Source organism: Alligator mississippiensis, chromosome 2 (genome assembly GCF_030867095.1).
Source record: "Alligator mississippiensis isolate rAllMis1 chromosome 2, rAllMis1, whole genome shotgun sequence".
NCBI lineage: Eukaryota > Metazoa > Chordata > Crocodylia > Alligatoridae > Alligator > Alligator mississippiensis.
Genome location: NC_081825.1, coordinates 272,554,825 through 272,569,824, shown reverse-complemented (window position 1 = coordinate 272,569,824; position 15,000 = coordinate 272,554,825). Strand labels below are relative to the sequence as shown.

At 40.6% G+C, this 15,000-nt stretch overlaps 1 protein-coding gene across 9 annotated transcripts in view; it reads left to right on the top strand.

Annotated features, from left to right (window-relative positions):
- FOXN3 (forkhead box N3) overlaps positions 1 to 15,000 on the top strand; it is a 324,200-nt gene that overhangs the window by 209,750 nt on the left and 99,450 nt on the right. For all 9 annotated transcript variants that reach the window (XM_019481681.2, XM_019481679.2, XM_019481683.2 and 6 more), the window contains one exon: positions 4,010 to 4,074. In XM_019481681.2, the coding sequence (XP_019337226.1) occupies positions 4,010 to 4,074 (65 nt within the window). The remainder of the gene's footprint in view (positions 1 to 4,009; positions 4,075 to 15,000) is intronic.

Here is a 15,000-nt window from a genome sequence, read left to right as displayed (position 1 = left end):
AGACTTCTGGAGGCACTCTAATTAGCACACTCCATCAGACTCAATTAATAGAGTCTGCTCTGACGCACTGTAATTACATCTACAAGCCGCACGTGTGCCTCCCTGTGTATCCCTTAGTTAGCAGTCCCTGTCCCCAGTAATTCAGATTCATAATGAGACTCTAGAGAATGTTGAGTATTTCCTATACCAGGGGTAGGCGATGTTTTTTTGGCTGGAGTGCAAAAAACCCCACAATGTCTACCTTGGAAGGTGCTGAAGTGCCGACTTTCCGGAGTCCAGAGCAGCTGTTTGCAGCCTCCCGGCTGCAGCTGGCCCATGGAGCCCAGTTTGCTTGCAGCAGGTCTTGCAGCCTCCCAGTTGCCTGCTGGGAGCAGCCTGGGCTCCGTGGCTGGCAACAGCTGCTTAGAGCTTGGACTGGCGGTGGCGAGCCGAGCAAAATGGCCTTGTGTGCCATGCTCGGCATGCGTGCTGGGGGTTGCTGACCCCTGTCCTATACTTTGGAAGCCATCTCTTGCAGAAGGCTGACATTTGATGAAGAAATCCAACATAGCCTCAAGTGTGCAAGTGTAGCCTTCAGACACCTGAGGAAATGGGTGTTTGAAAATTATGACATCAAATCTGATGGTTTATGGAGCATCCCCACCTTACTGTATGAAGCTGAGACGCGAACAACATATAGGAGACACTTCTAGATGTTGGTAAAGTACCATCACCACTGCCTGCCGGAAGATCCTTGAAATCCAGTGGGAAGATGGATGCACCAACATTAGTGTCCTCTCACAAGCCAACATCACAAGCATCGAGGTGATGATCACCCAGCATCAACTTTGCTGGACTGGCCACATCTAAATGTCTGCCTCCCACAGCAAGTTTTGTTCTCTCAGCTCTGTCAAGGTGTACGCTCAAGAAGGGGCAGAGTATGTCCCTTCAAGGACATTCTCAAAGCCAACTTGAAAAAATGCAACTTTACATCACTTCTGGAAGACTATTGCCCAGGACTGGCCCAAATGGAGGAAGAGTCTGCTGAAGGGATCTCAGTACTTTGTAACCTCACGGCAACAACAGGAAATAGAGCGGGAGCAGCAGAACCAGTGTCGTGAACCAAATTAAAAATCCAGAGCTACCTACCCACTCTGCACAGAAACACATGCCCAAGTTGCAGCAGGGTCTGTTGATCCCGGATTGGCCTCGTTAGCCATCTTCAGACCCACAAATAAGGCAGTTATCCTCAACTGTGAGGGATTGCCAAAGATTCCCTGAAATTTGAGTCAATTTCACGTGGTCTCAAGAAGTATTGCAGTACAAACAAGTGCCATACAGTTGAGTATTAAGCTTCACTTTGCATGTGGCTATTATTAGCATTTGATAAATTATTACGTGGATGAGTATTTTCTTTGCTATGTGGTGATCTACTGGTAATGAGGTCTTTACATTAGTAAGAATGAGTGACTAAATTCAAAGGGTTTAATCCTACACCTAAAATGCATGCATCTCCACACTCGTGCAGTAGCAGTTAGTAAAAGCTGCTACTGTCTTCACTTTAGCACTCATTGTCTTTGCTGTTTGCACTGTCGTGGGTACCCATGTAGAAGAAGGATCGAACCTTCAATTTATCTTGCCTAAAATGTAGGTAATAGAATAATTGTCCTGCAATAAAATGACTTTGTGCTCCGTATAGGTGTTCCCCAGGCCACTGTTGCACAGGGACATGCCTGCACCTGGCATGTCTGGATTCAAACACTATTTGAATGTGTGTGTCAAAATGGTGCTTTTATACATTAGCACAAGAGTCACAAGCAGTGTGCTGTGTTTTTTGTTTTTGGTGTCAGAACTTTGCTAGTGGTGTAAATGTAATAGGGTCTGGATTTTGTGCAGTGGTCCTCAGTCCAGAAACAAATTGTGTGCATTGTTTTCTTTACATCTTGTATCCCCAAAATGAAGGAGGAGCAACTGCTATGTGTAGTAGCTGCTATCTATTAATTTTCCTAAAAACTATCTGGGGGGTTGAAGGGGCTGTTTGTGTAGAGGAAAAGTCTTTGCATACTAGTAAGTTAATATAGTTCTGCTCATTCCAAGAAAAGTTTGCATGTAAATAAATAAAAAAAAAATACATAGTTCTCTTTTGGGTGGGGTAGTTGGCTTTGGAGTTCTTACTTGCAGCCCATGTAACAATTTTTATAAGAGTGGTTCTCTAATACGTTTCTTTGGTTTTTTCCTTTCTTCTAGAATACTGCAACAAATGAGAGAGAGAGAGAGAGAGAGAGATAGATATTTCCCCTAAAGGTTGTGCTTTAAAGTGTTCTCCCTAAGACCTATCACATAACTGAGAGATACTTTATTATAAAATTTTATATTTATTTAGTTTTTCATTGTCAAGGTTCCCCATGTACCTACAATTGCTACACCTACCTTTAGCAGCACTACAAACAGGTGTCCTGTAGGTGTTTTAAGCAGCCAAAACCATATCACAAAACAGTGGAGAGAGAAGGGGATTTTTTGGCAAAAGAATATTTTGTGCTGTAAAAAAAGCGCAATGACAGGGGTTTTTTTTTTTTTAAACATTCACCCTACATCTGTTTGTTTTTATAGTTTATTTCAGAATGTCTCCTCCACAACAATCTGCTTATGTCTTTTTTCTGTCTTTGAAAGGCTGAATTGGCCTACCTGCAAATTGCTCTTTCCTGAAGTTCAGGACATGGTTTATTATGCTAACTAATATAGTCTCACTGGTTTCTTGTGCTTTCCCTTTTGTCTATATTTACCTGTTGTCTTAAACTTGGATTTTAATGTATTAGAAGCAGATCTATTTATTTTTGCTTTTAGTGGACATAGTACCTAACACAATAGTGTCTTGATTCACAAGTGGTGTTCCTAAGGATCACCTCAAAACAAATAATACAGGTTTCTCTCGCTTCAGGCGTGTTCTGTATGTGCGAATTTGCTCTTATGCGATGACCCTTTTTATACCAAAAATTCATTATATGTGAGGTAAATTCACTCTTATGCTATTGGTGTGATGGAAGCCCGCAGTCAGCTGCTTTATGCGGTGCATTGTGGGAGTGATGCGCACCAAAATAGTCTCCTGCGTGGATCTGTGCTTCTTACTTGTTGTCTGCAACATGTTTCCATAGTTGCTATCCCCATCATAACAGTACCCTGTGCTTGTGTGTACTGTCTGCCATTGGTGGGTACCAAAATTGTCTTGTAAAAGCAGTAGAAGTGGGTCTGGGGGTCGGTACGGTCGAGGTCTTGGAACATATCCCTATTTGTTACATTGTAAAGTGGGTTCTCTTTATGTGAATTCGAGTTATGCACTGTTTTCTAGGAACACATAAAGAAAGGGAAACCTGTAATAAAAATGAATGATGAAACACATTTGTGTTTCTTTCTGGTGGCTATCTAGTCTGCTGAACTTTCTGTTCAGCTCAACAAGTTATTTTCTCACTAATGTGATTATTGATGCAGTGAGATGTATCACTTAATTCATAGCACTCTTTGCAGATGTAATATTCCTATATAAATACTGCACAGTTTTTTTTGTACTTGGCTAAGCCTTTTTGCTTTTGCTTTTTTTCCCTAATACTTTTTAAAATGGGAGACTGAGTTGTTATGACTGAATAAGGCTATAAAAAGCTTTTGTTTTCCAGTAGATGACTTTTGAAATGTATGTTTTGCTACACTGTGAATTCAATAAATATTTTTTGTGACAGTGATTTTTCACACTGCTTTTTTCTCTCTCTCTCTCTCTTTTTTTTTTTTTATTTTGAGTGTAGGTTTGAGCTAAAGAGTAGTTTGTTTTCTTGTGAACAGAATTTGAATCTTAAAATCAAATCATCCTGTCCCAAGGTGAGAGTGCTAGGTCTTGCTTTTAAGTTAAAATTTGCCATGTTTTACACTATATTAGTATTTCTTCCATATTAGAAACAGAGAGGACTTAATAAAAAATAGTTACTGTAAAAGATGACATGTAAATGAGATTTTCTTTACACTTATTTCTTATTACCTTTAGCACATCAGGTCCACCCATTTGGCCAGGAAGCACCTTTTTCAAGAGAAATGGAGCCCTTCTGCAAGGTAGGTCATAGATACATGCATCTCGTGAGTAATTTTTCTTATGAGCAAAGCCCTGCACAGCTAGCAAACCTGATAGCATTTATTCCCTGTAAGGCTTTGTGGTGGTTTTATGTCCCTTCTACCTGTTTCCTTTTATTTCAAGTCTCTTTAAACCCTGGTGCCATGAAAATGGTGAATTATTACATAAAGTGATATAGACTGTGAAAATTGCTGGTTGTCCTTTACTCAGATTATTGATTTGCTTACTGTAAATTACAGCAGGCTTTTTTAGTGGAATTGAGAATACGCAGCACAAAAATGTTCCGGTAATAACTTAAACAGTGTTGATAATGCAAAATTCTTCAGACAGAGAGATTTAGCTTACATTCTAATTGTGCTGATATCTGAAATGTCTCTTCAGATGGTCAAGTATCAGTATTGTGGTGGGGAAAACACTGTAAAAGAATTTGTGTAGAGAAGCCTGTCGTATTAAAGGACGCTTATTTGTTTCGGAATTTGGAGTTTCTTTTGTTTTGGTTTTATGTGACTGTGTATCATGAACAAAACTATGGATTTGGAAGGTTAATAGATGATAGGAGAAGATTTTCAGCACATGCTATTAGATTTTTATTCTTGACAGGGTATTTTTCTTCTTGCTGCTGTAAATTTATGGCTCCTTTCATTATTAATATGAGCTTGTTGGGATCAGCAAGAGAAGGCTGTGTCCCAAAATGCTATTAATGTACTTGTTGCACAGGTAACTTACCAATTTTTGTATGACTTTTCTGTTCTGTAACAAACCTTTATCCATTAAGTGTGCCAGTGTTGTGATCCTTCTTTTCATGCCTGAGATTTTTATGCTAGTAGTTATCCATTGTTGCAGAAGATCATGTAAAATCTCCCATAGAACAAAAGGAAACTTCCCCCAATTAAGCTCTACCCGTAACTGTTATATGCAGTTACATAACTACTAGGCTTATTACCTTCCCCACCCCCCAGGTACACATGAACTGCAGTATTTTAAAAATATTTTGAGCTAATTTTATGACTGTTTCTAAGGATTTTACATCATTATTTTTGTTCAAGTGTCTTTGTTAAAATTTGTTCTGATGTAATGGATAAGCTGAAACATTTAATCAAATACTACTAGGAGGTAGTACTAAGACTGGATCCTTGGAAATTTTGTCAGGATGAGTTAGAGTTAATGTCTTCAGTCACAAAACTCTTTTGGAAGAAACAGGAAAGAAGCCCAACACTAGAAAAGACTGTGCTTTATTTGTTCAAGATTAGTTTATTGTTGTATGCTGTTTCATACATGTGACTGATGCCATAGTCAGTTTTTGAAGCCTTATTATTGTTACCCTAGAAAATAAAAAGGATGTTGTCAAATCCAGGTGGCTCAAATTTTGACCTCCCTTTTCTTGTGTTACAAGGTGTTTATGAGAAGGTAGGGCAGGGTGGCACCTGAGAGATTAACTTGTTCAGAGAAGCATTTGTTTTCATAGACAACCACCATCCTTACTTCATCAGACGCCTATGAAGAAGTTTTGTCAGATCTTAAGGAGTAAGATGTTTATTTCCCTAAAAATCAGTTCGTACAGCTTTCGTACGCTGGTTGCACTGCATTACTAAAGAAAACTGTTATTTGGTTTTAGAGGCTAAGGAAAAAATAACTGTAGTATAACCTATACTCTTAACGTTTTGCCTAGGGAGGCTAACAACTTGACATATTTTCATCCACTTTATACTTGACTGACTTGGCAAAGTAAGTTTAACCTTTGTAAAGTACTTAGCAAAAACCTCTAAAGAGAAAATGACTGATAAATCTGCTTTTTAAATTTTTAAATAGCAAAGGAAGAAATAAAATACAAGTTCAAATTCAGTGCGTCTCTTCAGTGGCCTTAGTGCAGTGACCTGACAAGACCATAGGATTAATTCTGATTCTGTTTTGATTCTTTTTTTTTCCTCCCTGGACCATGCCCACAAGCTTTAGTTTATTTACCAACACTTAAATGTATTTACTTGCTTGCTTACTGAGTACAAAACATCTCCTTTTGAGGAGCATTGTGTTGGATTCCTGACTTCAATGTTCTTAAAAGCTTGTATTTCCTATCCTACTCCTACATCTTTTTTTTTTTTGGGTTGTCCTTCCTTTACATTAGAGAAAGTACACACGATACCCATATGCTCTGGAAATATGGTAACCTTAGCAGCCCAAACTGTTCCCCATACTCTGCTACCGGGCACCAGGAGCCAAGCAGAGGGATTAATAGGACAAAGCCCTTGCCCACTTCTCTCACAGACAATGTCCTAGAGTGAGAAGCTGGTGGGGATCAGTTAGTGGCTGTTCCTCTCCTCCATTCCTGGTCTACAGAACGGGCAGGAGCAGCTGCCTCCCTTACCTGGTGACCCCAGTCACGGGAAGGCACAGGAGCTTTCCCCCCAGTTCCACTGCTGCTGGTCCCCAGGAGGAGTTAAGCCTGGGAAAGCATGCACATGTTTAGTCTCCCCAGAGAAACTCTCCCAGGAACAACTTAACTCTGGTTGTTCCAGAGTTATTTTTCTCTCTGGGTGACTTTTTGCTCTTGGAGAAAAAGCTTGAACATCTTTGCTTGTTTTGTTTCTTTCAGGAGAATGTGTCCGCTATTGCAGTAACAAATTTAGCCTCCACACATTTTAAACAATAAACAAAAAGCTACCTTTTTCCTCTCAATAAATGGAAAGTGTGCTGTAGATTTCAGTTGTTAACAGTCTATCCATCTTTTAGATATACATGGACTTGCTTTTAAAAAGAAATTGTGTAGAAGCCAAAAGCCTCTGATTTTGTCAATTCCCTTTCATATTGAATTGCTAAAGTTCAGACTTTTTAAAGTGACTCACTCTTGCTTAAAAAAAAAAAAAAAAGTAGTGTGTTAAGTTTTCTCAATATGTTTTTTTTTTAAGAAAGTTGCCTATCATACTTCTTTTATTGGATACTTTTTTTTCGTTGCACCCAGATGAATGCAAACATAACTACGGATGGCCAGAAAACAAAAAGCTTAGGCTTTTTATGGGGGAAAAGTTCTTTGTAGTTTCCCAATTCCAGTTTAGAATGAAAAAGATTTTGGCTATTCCTGGGTAATCTCCTGTAGCTAGAGGTTAAGGTACTCCTGAGGGATATGGGAGACTCCAGTTAAAAGCCATCCTCCAAATTAGGCCTTCTCTGTCAGTTTTGAGACCTTTTGTTGTAAAGTTTCTGAGGTCCGGGAGGGAATTTCTGATTAAAAAAAAAAAAAAAGAGAGAGACAGAGATATGGGAAGAGCTACTGGCTATTCTGATTCAAATAAGGGACTTGGGCCTGGGTTATTCATGTCCTAGATCAGTGCTTGAGCCATCAATCTATCATTGTGAGCTAGACCTCTTACTTTGATCAGAAAGTCCAAACTGGATGAAGAGACTAGGTAGCTCCTGTCCACATTTTGGTATTACCAAGTCTTTGCCACAGAGTTTAGTTTCTGATGTCTATACAAGAAATAAGGCAGGCGTGGTTCTTTGGGTAAATCTGGTATCTTTTAGACCAAGTCATATAGTTGGAAAAATTCTTCGTTGCAAGCTTTTGGGTACAAACACCCTTCTTCAGGCTGAGGAAGTATATGCAGTTAGTCTGTGCTCTTCCTAGATGGAATAGAAAGGAAGCCAAAGGCCTGTATGCATGTGAGAGAGCCTGTCAGTGAAAATGCAAAGTTCTCCGCCAATTTTGCTGAGGATAATTACATTTGAAAGCTGTAGACAGGCAAAAAGATCTTTGTATGTTTAAGTGAACTTATTTCTGATTACTTGAAAATGCTTATTATTTAAGGTAGCCTGATTGCAATGAGTGTAGAGCCAAAGTTCTCTTCTGTGTATAATGGGAAGTCCTAGAAAACACCTGGGAAACATAAATTCCCTTTCCTCATTCACAGCAGCAGAGAGGAAAGAAGTCCATCACTTCAGCTGTCATTCTTCTGGGGTAGAGGTGAGAGAGAAGAGTAGGGAGAAGAACATCTCTGCAATGGTTTGTTTAAAGCAAATTATGCCATTTAAATTATATTGATATAGTTAGTGATTATACACTTTGTCACCAAGATGGATACACTTAGAGACTTATACTGATATGCAACTGTAGCTGCACTGAGCAATTATCAGATCTTAACTAGTTTGATTTTATTTTTCTTTAAATTCATCCATACTTCAAATAGCTGAATTGATACAAAAAGCTGAGTAGACTAGACTTTAGGGATTTATGCATAAAAGATGGGCCACTAGACTGTGAATGCGCTCACATTTATATAGAGATCTTGTTTTTTCTTCAGTAGTTACCAGAAGCCATGAAATAACAAAATGTGTGTGATTTTTCCTTTGGTCTGTCTGCTCTACCAAGTCAAATGCCAAGCATATATTTTCCTATTAAAAACTGTCATTTCAGGAGAAGACATTCCAGTTGCTAGTACTGGCAACAGGTATTGACCTCACAACTGACTCAGTGATCTCTCTTCAGAGAGAGTTGATTGGGATGAAGGTTGTCACTAGTTCGTAGTTTAGGTTGGGAATTGGCCAGAGGTAGGGCTGCATAGAGAAGATCATAGATGTGTAAGTTCAACAAAATACTGAAGATGTTTTATATTCCAATTGCCCAGTCATAACGAAATATACCAGAGGATCACCCTGGGCCACTGCGCTTCAAGTACCAGATGCTACATTTATCCACTTTTAATTGGCTATTGCTGCCATCACACCAATAGAGGTCAGTACTTCTAAGATGTATTAATTATTTGGAGGTTGTGACAAAAAATATAAATCTCTATATATAAATACATATCTGATGGTACAAAGTATAAATCTATGCACTTGGTGAAAAGCTCCAGTTTTCTTCTGACCTGAAGTTGTATGGTGAGCCTAAAACAACTAAGTGCACCTTGCTGTTCAACTTTTGTATGGTATCTAATGAAGAAAATAAATATATAGGTAACTTCTAATGTGTGTTTTTCATGTCAGTAGTAATCGAAGGCATCATCCCAGGTTTGGAGATTGGTGCTAGTACTTGAGAGACCTGGGTTCCATTCCCTGGTCTGCCACAGGCTTTTCGTATGTGGCCTTGGGCAGGTCACTTAGGAGGTTTCTGATGCTCAACATAGCCATTGGGCCCCAGGAAGGAAATCCTGGGAGTCTACAGTTGGGCAGCAGGAGGCTGAGTAGGATGGCTAAGGTCACCCTTGAAGTTGATGAAGAAAGCAGTGTCTGAAGCCTTGTCTATTCTCCAGATTAAAGTGTGTAATTGTAGCCCAGCACTGAGGACTCGCTCTGATCTCCCACTTCCCAGGAGATTGTCAGAACACCCCTCCTGTTGAAGCTAGACTACTATATAGAAAGGAATGCAAGTGTGATGGCAAGAGTGAGCATAACTCTGTAAACCAAGACCACTTACATATTTGATCCAGTGACTAATGCAAAAAGAGCCCTGGGAGCAGAGGCTGGAACCCAGAGCTTGGAAGCTCGCTCTCTTGCAGGAGAATGCCCTCTTTTCTGGGCTAACAAGTCAGCCTTCTTACTCTTGCCCATAAATCTTGCATTAGCAGTAGCAGAGTGTCCTTGGTCTCACCTAACCCATAGCTTGGTTACCAGTGAACTCTCCAGGGGATAGAAGATTCAGGTTTGTGACTCTCCAGCTGAGGGGGAAATTGAACCCAGCTCTCCCTGTTCCTGGCTGAGTAGTCTACACACTAAGCGTTTATACAAAATGTGTGTCCCCTCTATCTCCTCTGTTTGTATTTTTGAACAAGTGGCTGTGGATGTTCAATTCAATGCTATTAATATGTATTACATATGCATGCCTACCAGGTGGGATCCTTGAGTAGACTAGCACACAGGGATACCTACTCTGTGAGTTCCACATGGACTTAGGAAGGTTAGACACTTAAACCTTTGGCTCAGCCAAAATAGCAACAGTTCTGAGCATGCAAAGTGTCTGAACCAGGAAGTGCCTAAATACAGTTTTTTTAGTAAAACTTAAGGGTACTTTTACACATGCTCTGGGGGTAGGGGAGACAGTGGTGTTTTAATTAGAGTGGCTCTGAGAGCTGCTTTAATTAAAACTCTGCAGCATCTTGTGTATCAGCGTCCCTGCACTTCAGAATGGCAGGGGTGCTTGAACTAAAGCTCATGCAATGGGTTTTAATTCAAGTTTGAAGCACAGGGATGCTGATGCATGAGATGAGGGAGGTTGCTGGAGTGCAGTAATTGCCACAGTCCAGCAGACTCGATTAATTCAGTTCGCTCCAACGTGCTGTAATTGCAGTGTATCAAAGCAGTCTCCACACTTGTGTACAGGTGACTTAGGTGCCATAACATCCCATTATTGCCTGACTGGTTAGGCAGGGATGTTGTGGATTGTCATTTGACTTTAAGTACCTAAAAATCTGCCTAAGTGCAATTTAGGCCCATACCTCCTGTCTGACCTTTCCCTATCTGTAAATTAGGAAATATAGCACTTCTCTGAGAATAAACGCATTAAAAATAAGGCTTTTGACTACTGTAGGAACCATGGAGAAGTCCCCTTCAATTCTTTGATTTCATGATACAGTGATCCGTTTTATATTGGTTTAGAAAGATTTAGGCAGTTGTGCCGATTCTTTGACAAGAAACTTGGACAAAAAAAATCTAATAATAAAAAGTAGCAATGTTTTGTTATACATTTTTTTCACTTTAAGTTTGTATTGCATTTGCTGTCGTCAGATGGATGTTTGGAGGCTGATTAATTTCTCTGCCACTAAATAAGAATTGTTTTGTGTGGAGTGCTGTATGTCGCTGAGTGCCCAGTTTAGCTTGTCCAGGTTATTTTCCAACTCCAGAGAAACTTACCTTTCTACTTCTTTATGTTTCCTCTTTTACTTTGGCCTCCCTGTTGAAACCATAGCAACTTTCATATTGTTGACTTGCCCTTTTGTCTACCAACTGAGTTAACCAGGAGAGCTGCTTCCCTCCCTTGTTATAATAAACCACTCTTTATTCAAGTTGCCTTAATATTTAGACTGATGTACATTTTTATTTATTTATTTATAGAGGGTCACTGACAACCTCTTTAGGAGTTTCATTTCAGAAAGGTAGATTGCATGCAGTATCTATGGAGCCTGAATTTATGATAATAATAGAAACCTATTTTTTATTTGGGTACATGAGAACCTAGCTAGATTGCCATATGTCCAGGGTGCTTTTGGGACTTGGTATTTAAAGGTTTTTTTAATTTTTTTTATTTTACAAACCCACTTTTTAGCTTGGCAATATGTTTGGACTTGTCCGCACAGTATGTTATTTATATAACTTATTTTCCTGTTCTTGGTAGTCGGAGATATCACTTAATGAGAAAAAGAGTAACATATTAACTTCCTCAGAAGTATGCTGTTAACTTTGCTGTTGGAGTCTTTTGTACAGCCAGGTACTTATTTTGTGTCCAAGCAATATAGTATCCAAGCATCTCAACATACTTGGGAAGTAAAAAACAAAACAAAACAAAAACCCACAGCTGTGCAATAGTGGTGCCTCATCAATGTCAGTTTGCCTTTTAAAGATTCACATAGAATTTTTAAGCAACATTTAATTTCTGCCACAGTATGTTAGTGTCTTTACATTTGATTATCTACCCAGATCTAGTAGGTAGGTGTTTTTAATACATTTTTGTAGACCAAATAATTTTGTATATTTCACAACAGTGTTTCTGTTGTGGCTTACTTGTTTCGCATGAAAAGCTTAAAAGTGCTCGCCTCAGAATGACTCAGGGTAAAGTTTACTGTTTTAGATTACTTTCCTTGACAACTGAAGGGTGCGGCTGAATACTTACGGGCAGGTTGTGCTGTCATAGAAATACTAGGTAGGGGAGTGTATACATGCATTGTGATTTGTCTGCAGTGTGAGCTGCTGTATGAATTGTTTCCTATTGTTGAGATATGCTAGAAAGAGAGAGAGAGTTTTGTTGCTCATTGCCTTACTTGGTACAAATTCTTGCCTGATCATCCATGTATAATAATATATTTAAATAGGCCATGGGAAAGCAAGCAAGCAAAGCAAGCTAGAACTTGGAAGTTGTGAGGAGAAGAATCCACTATGCTATTTCTACCTAAGTGATTGAAGTCAGTGCTTGGTTAACTACAGTTTAATGGAGACTGTAGGAATATATTGGATCTGTCTCTACTGATGTATTTAGAGAATCATTTCATCTCTGTGTTTTTGAATAGTTTGTGAATAGTGTGCCAACCCTGCAACCCCAGCAACTGGCACAAGAAGCAAAGGGGAGTTCCCACTTCTATATAGAAAATCATAGGGGTTAGGGTCACAAGCTAATGGGCCAAAGGGATGGAAGAGGTAACAGTAAAGAGATACCAACACTATGGTAACATACACTTATCACCTTAATTCCCCCTCCCCCCCCACACACACCTTCAGCAGTATCCCCAAATTAACCATTAGTGCCTAGAGCACTCAAGCAGCAGCCTACTCCAGATGTGGCTTCACCAGCACCAAATAGAGGGGATTGATCACTTCCCTCAATCTGCTGGCAATGCTCATACTGATGCACCCCAGTATGTTAGCCTTCTTTGTAACAAGGGCCTTCTTCATTTAATCATATTCAGCTTATTGTCCATTGTAACCTCCAGGTCCTTTTCTGCAGAGCTGCTGCCCAGCCAGTCAGTTCCCAGCCTGTACCTGTGCATGGGATTGTTCTGTCCTAAGTGCAGGACTTTGCACTTGTCCTTGTTGAACCTTGTGAGATTTCTCTTGGTTCAATCCTCCAATTTATTGAGGTCTCTCTGAATCTTAGCAATACCTTCCAGTGTCTCTACTACTCCCCGCTCTTGGTGTCATCTGCAGACTTGCTGAAGGTGCAGTCCATCCTATTACATTTGGATGTTTATCTTGCTGGGATCCTGTGATCCCTGCTGGCTTCCTGCCCCTGGGGCGGGGGGCTGGACTTGATGATCCTCCGAGGTCCCTTCCAGCCTGAATGTCTACAAAATCTTCCAGGTCATTGATGAAGATATTGAACAAAACTGGTCCCAGAACCAGCCCCTGGGGCATTCCACTTGATACCGGCTGCCAATTAGACATGGAGCCACTGATTACTACCCTTTGAACCTGACCATCCAGCCAGTTTTCTATTCCCCATTCATCCAACCTGTACCTCATTAGCATGCTTGCAAGAATGTTGTGGGAGACTATATCCAAAGCCTTGCTAAAGTCATGTTATATCATGTCCATTGCTCTCCCCACATAGCCAATCATTCTATCATAGAGGGCAGTCAGGTTGGTCAGGCATAACTTGCCCTTGGTGAATCCATGCTGACTGTTCTTAATTACTGCCTTTTCCAAGTGCTTATAAATGGATTGCTTGAGGACCTGCTCCATGATTTTTTTCCAGGGACTGAGGTGAGGCTGACTAGTCTGTAGGTCCCTGGATCCTCCTCCTTTCCATTTCTTAAAGATGGGCACTAGATTTGCCCTTTTCCAATCATCTGGAACCTCTCCTGATTGCAGAGTTTTGGTCATCATCTTTGAAAACTCATAGCAATCACATCAGCCAACTCCTCCAGCATCCTCAGATGCATTGCATTGAGCTCCATGGACTCGTATACATTCAGCTTTTCTAAATAGTCCCTAACCTGTTCTTTTGCCACTGTCAGCTGCTCACCTACTGTCCAAACTGTGCTGCCAGGTGCAGTAGTCTGGCGGCTGACCTTGCCTATGAAGATCTATGGAAAAAAGACATTGGATAATTCAGCCTTTTCGTCATCATCTGTCACTAGGTTGCTGCCCCCATTCAGTAAGGAATATACACCTTCGCTGACCTTCCTCTTGTTGCTAACATATTTGTAGAAACCCTTCTTGTTACCCTTCATGTCCCTTGCTGGCTGCAACTCCAGTTGTGCTTTGGCCTTCCTGATTTCATCCCTGCATGCCGAAGCAATATATTTATATTCATCCCTAGTTGTTTGTCCAAGTTTCCACTTCTTATAAGCTTCCCTTTAGTTTATTAACTCACTGCTAGTAGTTCCCTGCTAAGCCCAAGCTAGTTTTGTGCCATACTTACTAAGTCTTCCTGCAATTTGGGATGGTTTGTTCCTGCATGCTCAGTAAGGTTTCTTTAAAATACAAACAGCTCTCCTGGACTCCTTTCCCCCTCACACTGGCCTCCCAAGGGATCCTGCCCATCAGTTCTCTGAGCGAGTCCAAGTCTGCTTTTCTGAAGTCCAGGGTCCTTACTCTGCTCTCCTGCCTTTCCTTAGGATCTTGAACTCAAGTATCTTATGGTTGCTGCTGCCTAGGTTGCTGTCTAATGGTGCATTCACCACCAATTCGTCCCTGTTTGTGAGCAGCAGGTCAGAAAGAGCATGGCACTGAGTTGACCTCTCCAATATTTGCACTGGGAAGTTGTCCCCAACACTCTCCAAAAATTTCCTGGATTGCCTGTGCACTTCTGTATTGCCAGATGTCCCAGCAGATGTTGGGGTGATTTGAAGTCCCCCACAAGAACCAGGGCCTATGATAGGGAAAGTTCCGCTAGCTGTTTGAAGAACGCCTCATCCATCTCATCTTCCTGGTCTGGCGGTCTGTAGCACACAACTATCATATCATCCTTGTTACTTCCCGCTTGACTGTAATCCAGAGACTTTCAACAGGCCTATCTTCAGTTTGATACTGGAGCTGTGAGCAGTCATACAGTTCTTTTGTATAAAGAGCAACTCCTCCCTCTCTTCTCCCTTGCCTGTCCTTCTTGAACAATTTATACCCAGTCCTGGCTGACTGAGTCAGTGAGATCTCCATCTTCTCTGTGCAAGGCTGACCAGGTTCCATATGCATGATGCTCTTTTTCTTCCCTTAGTCTAGCCTCAAGCTTTCTTTTCCCTTTTTTCCCTTGCCCCCCAGCCCCTGGTGGTTTC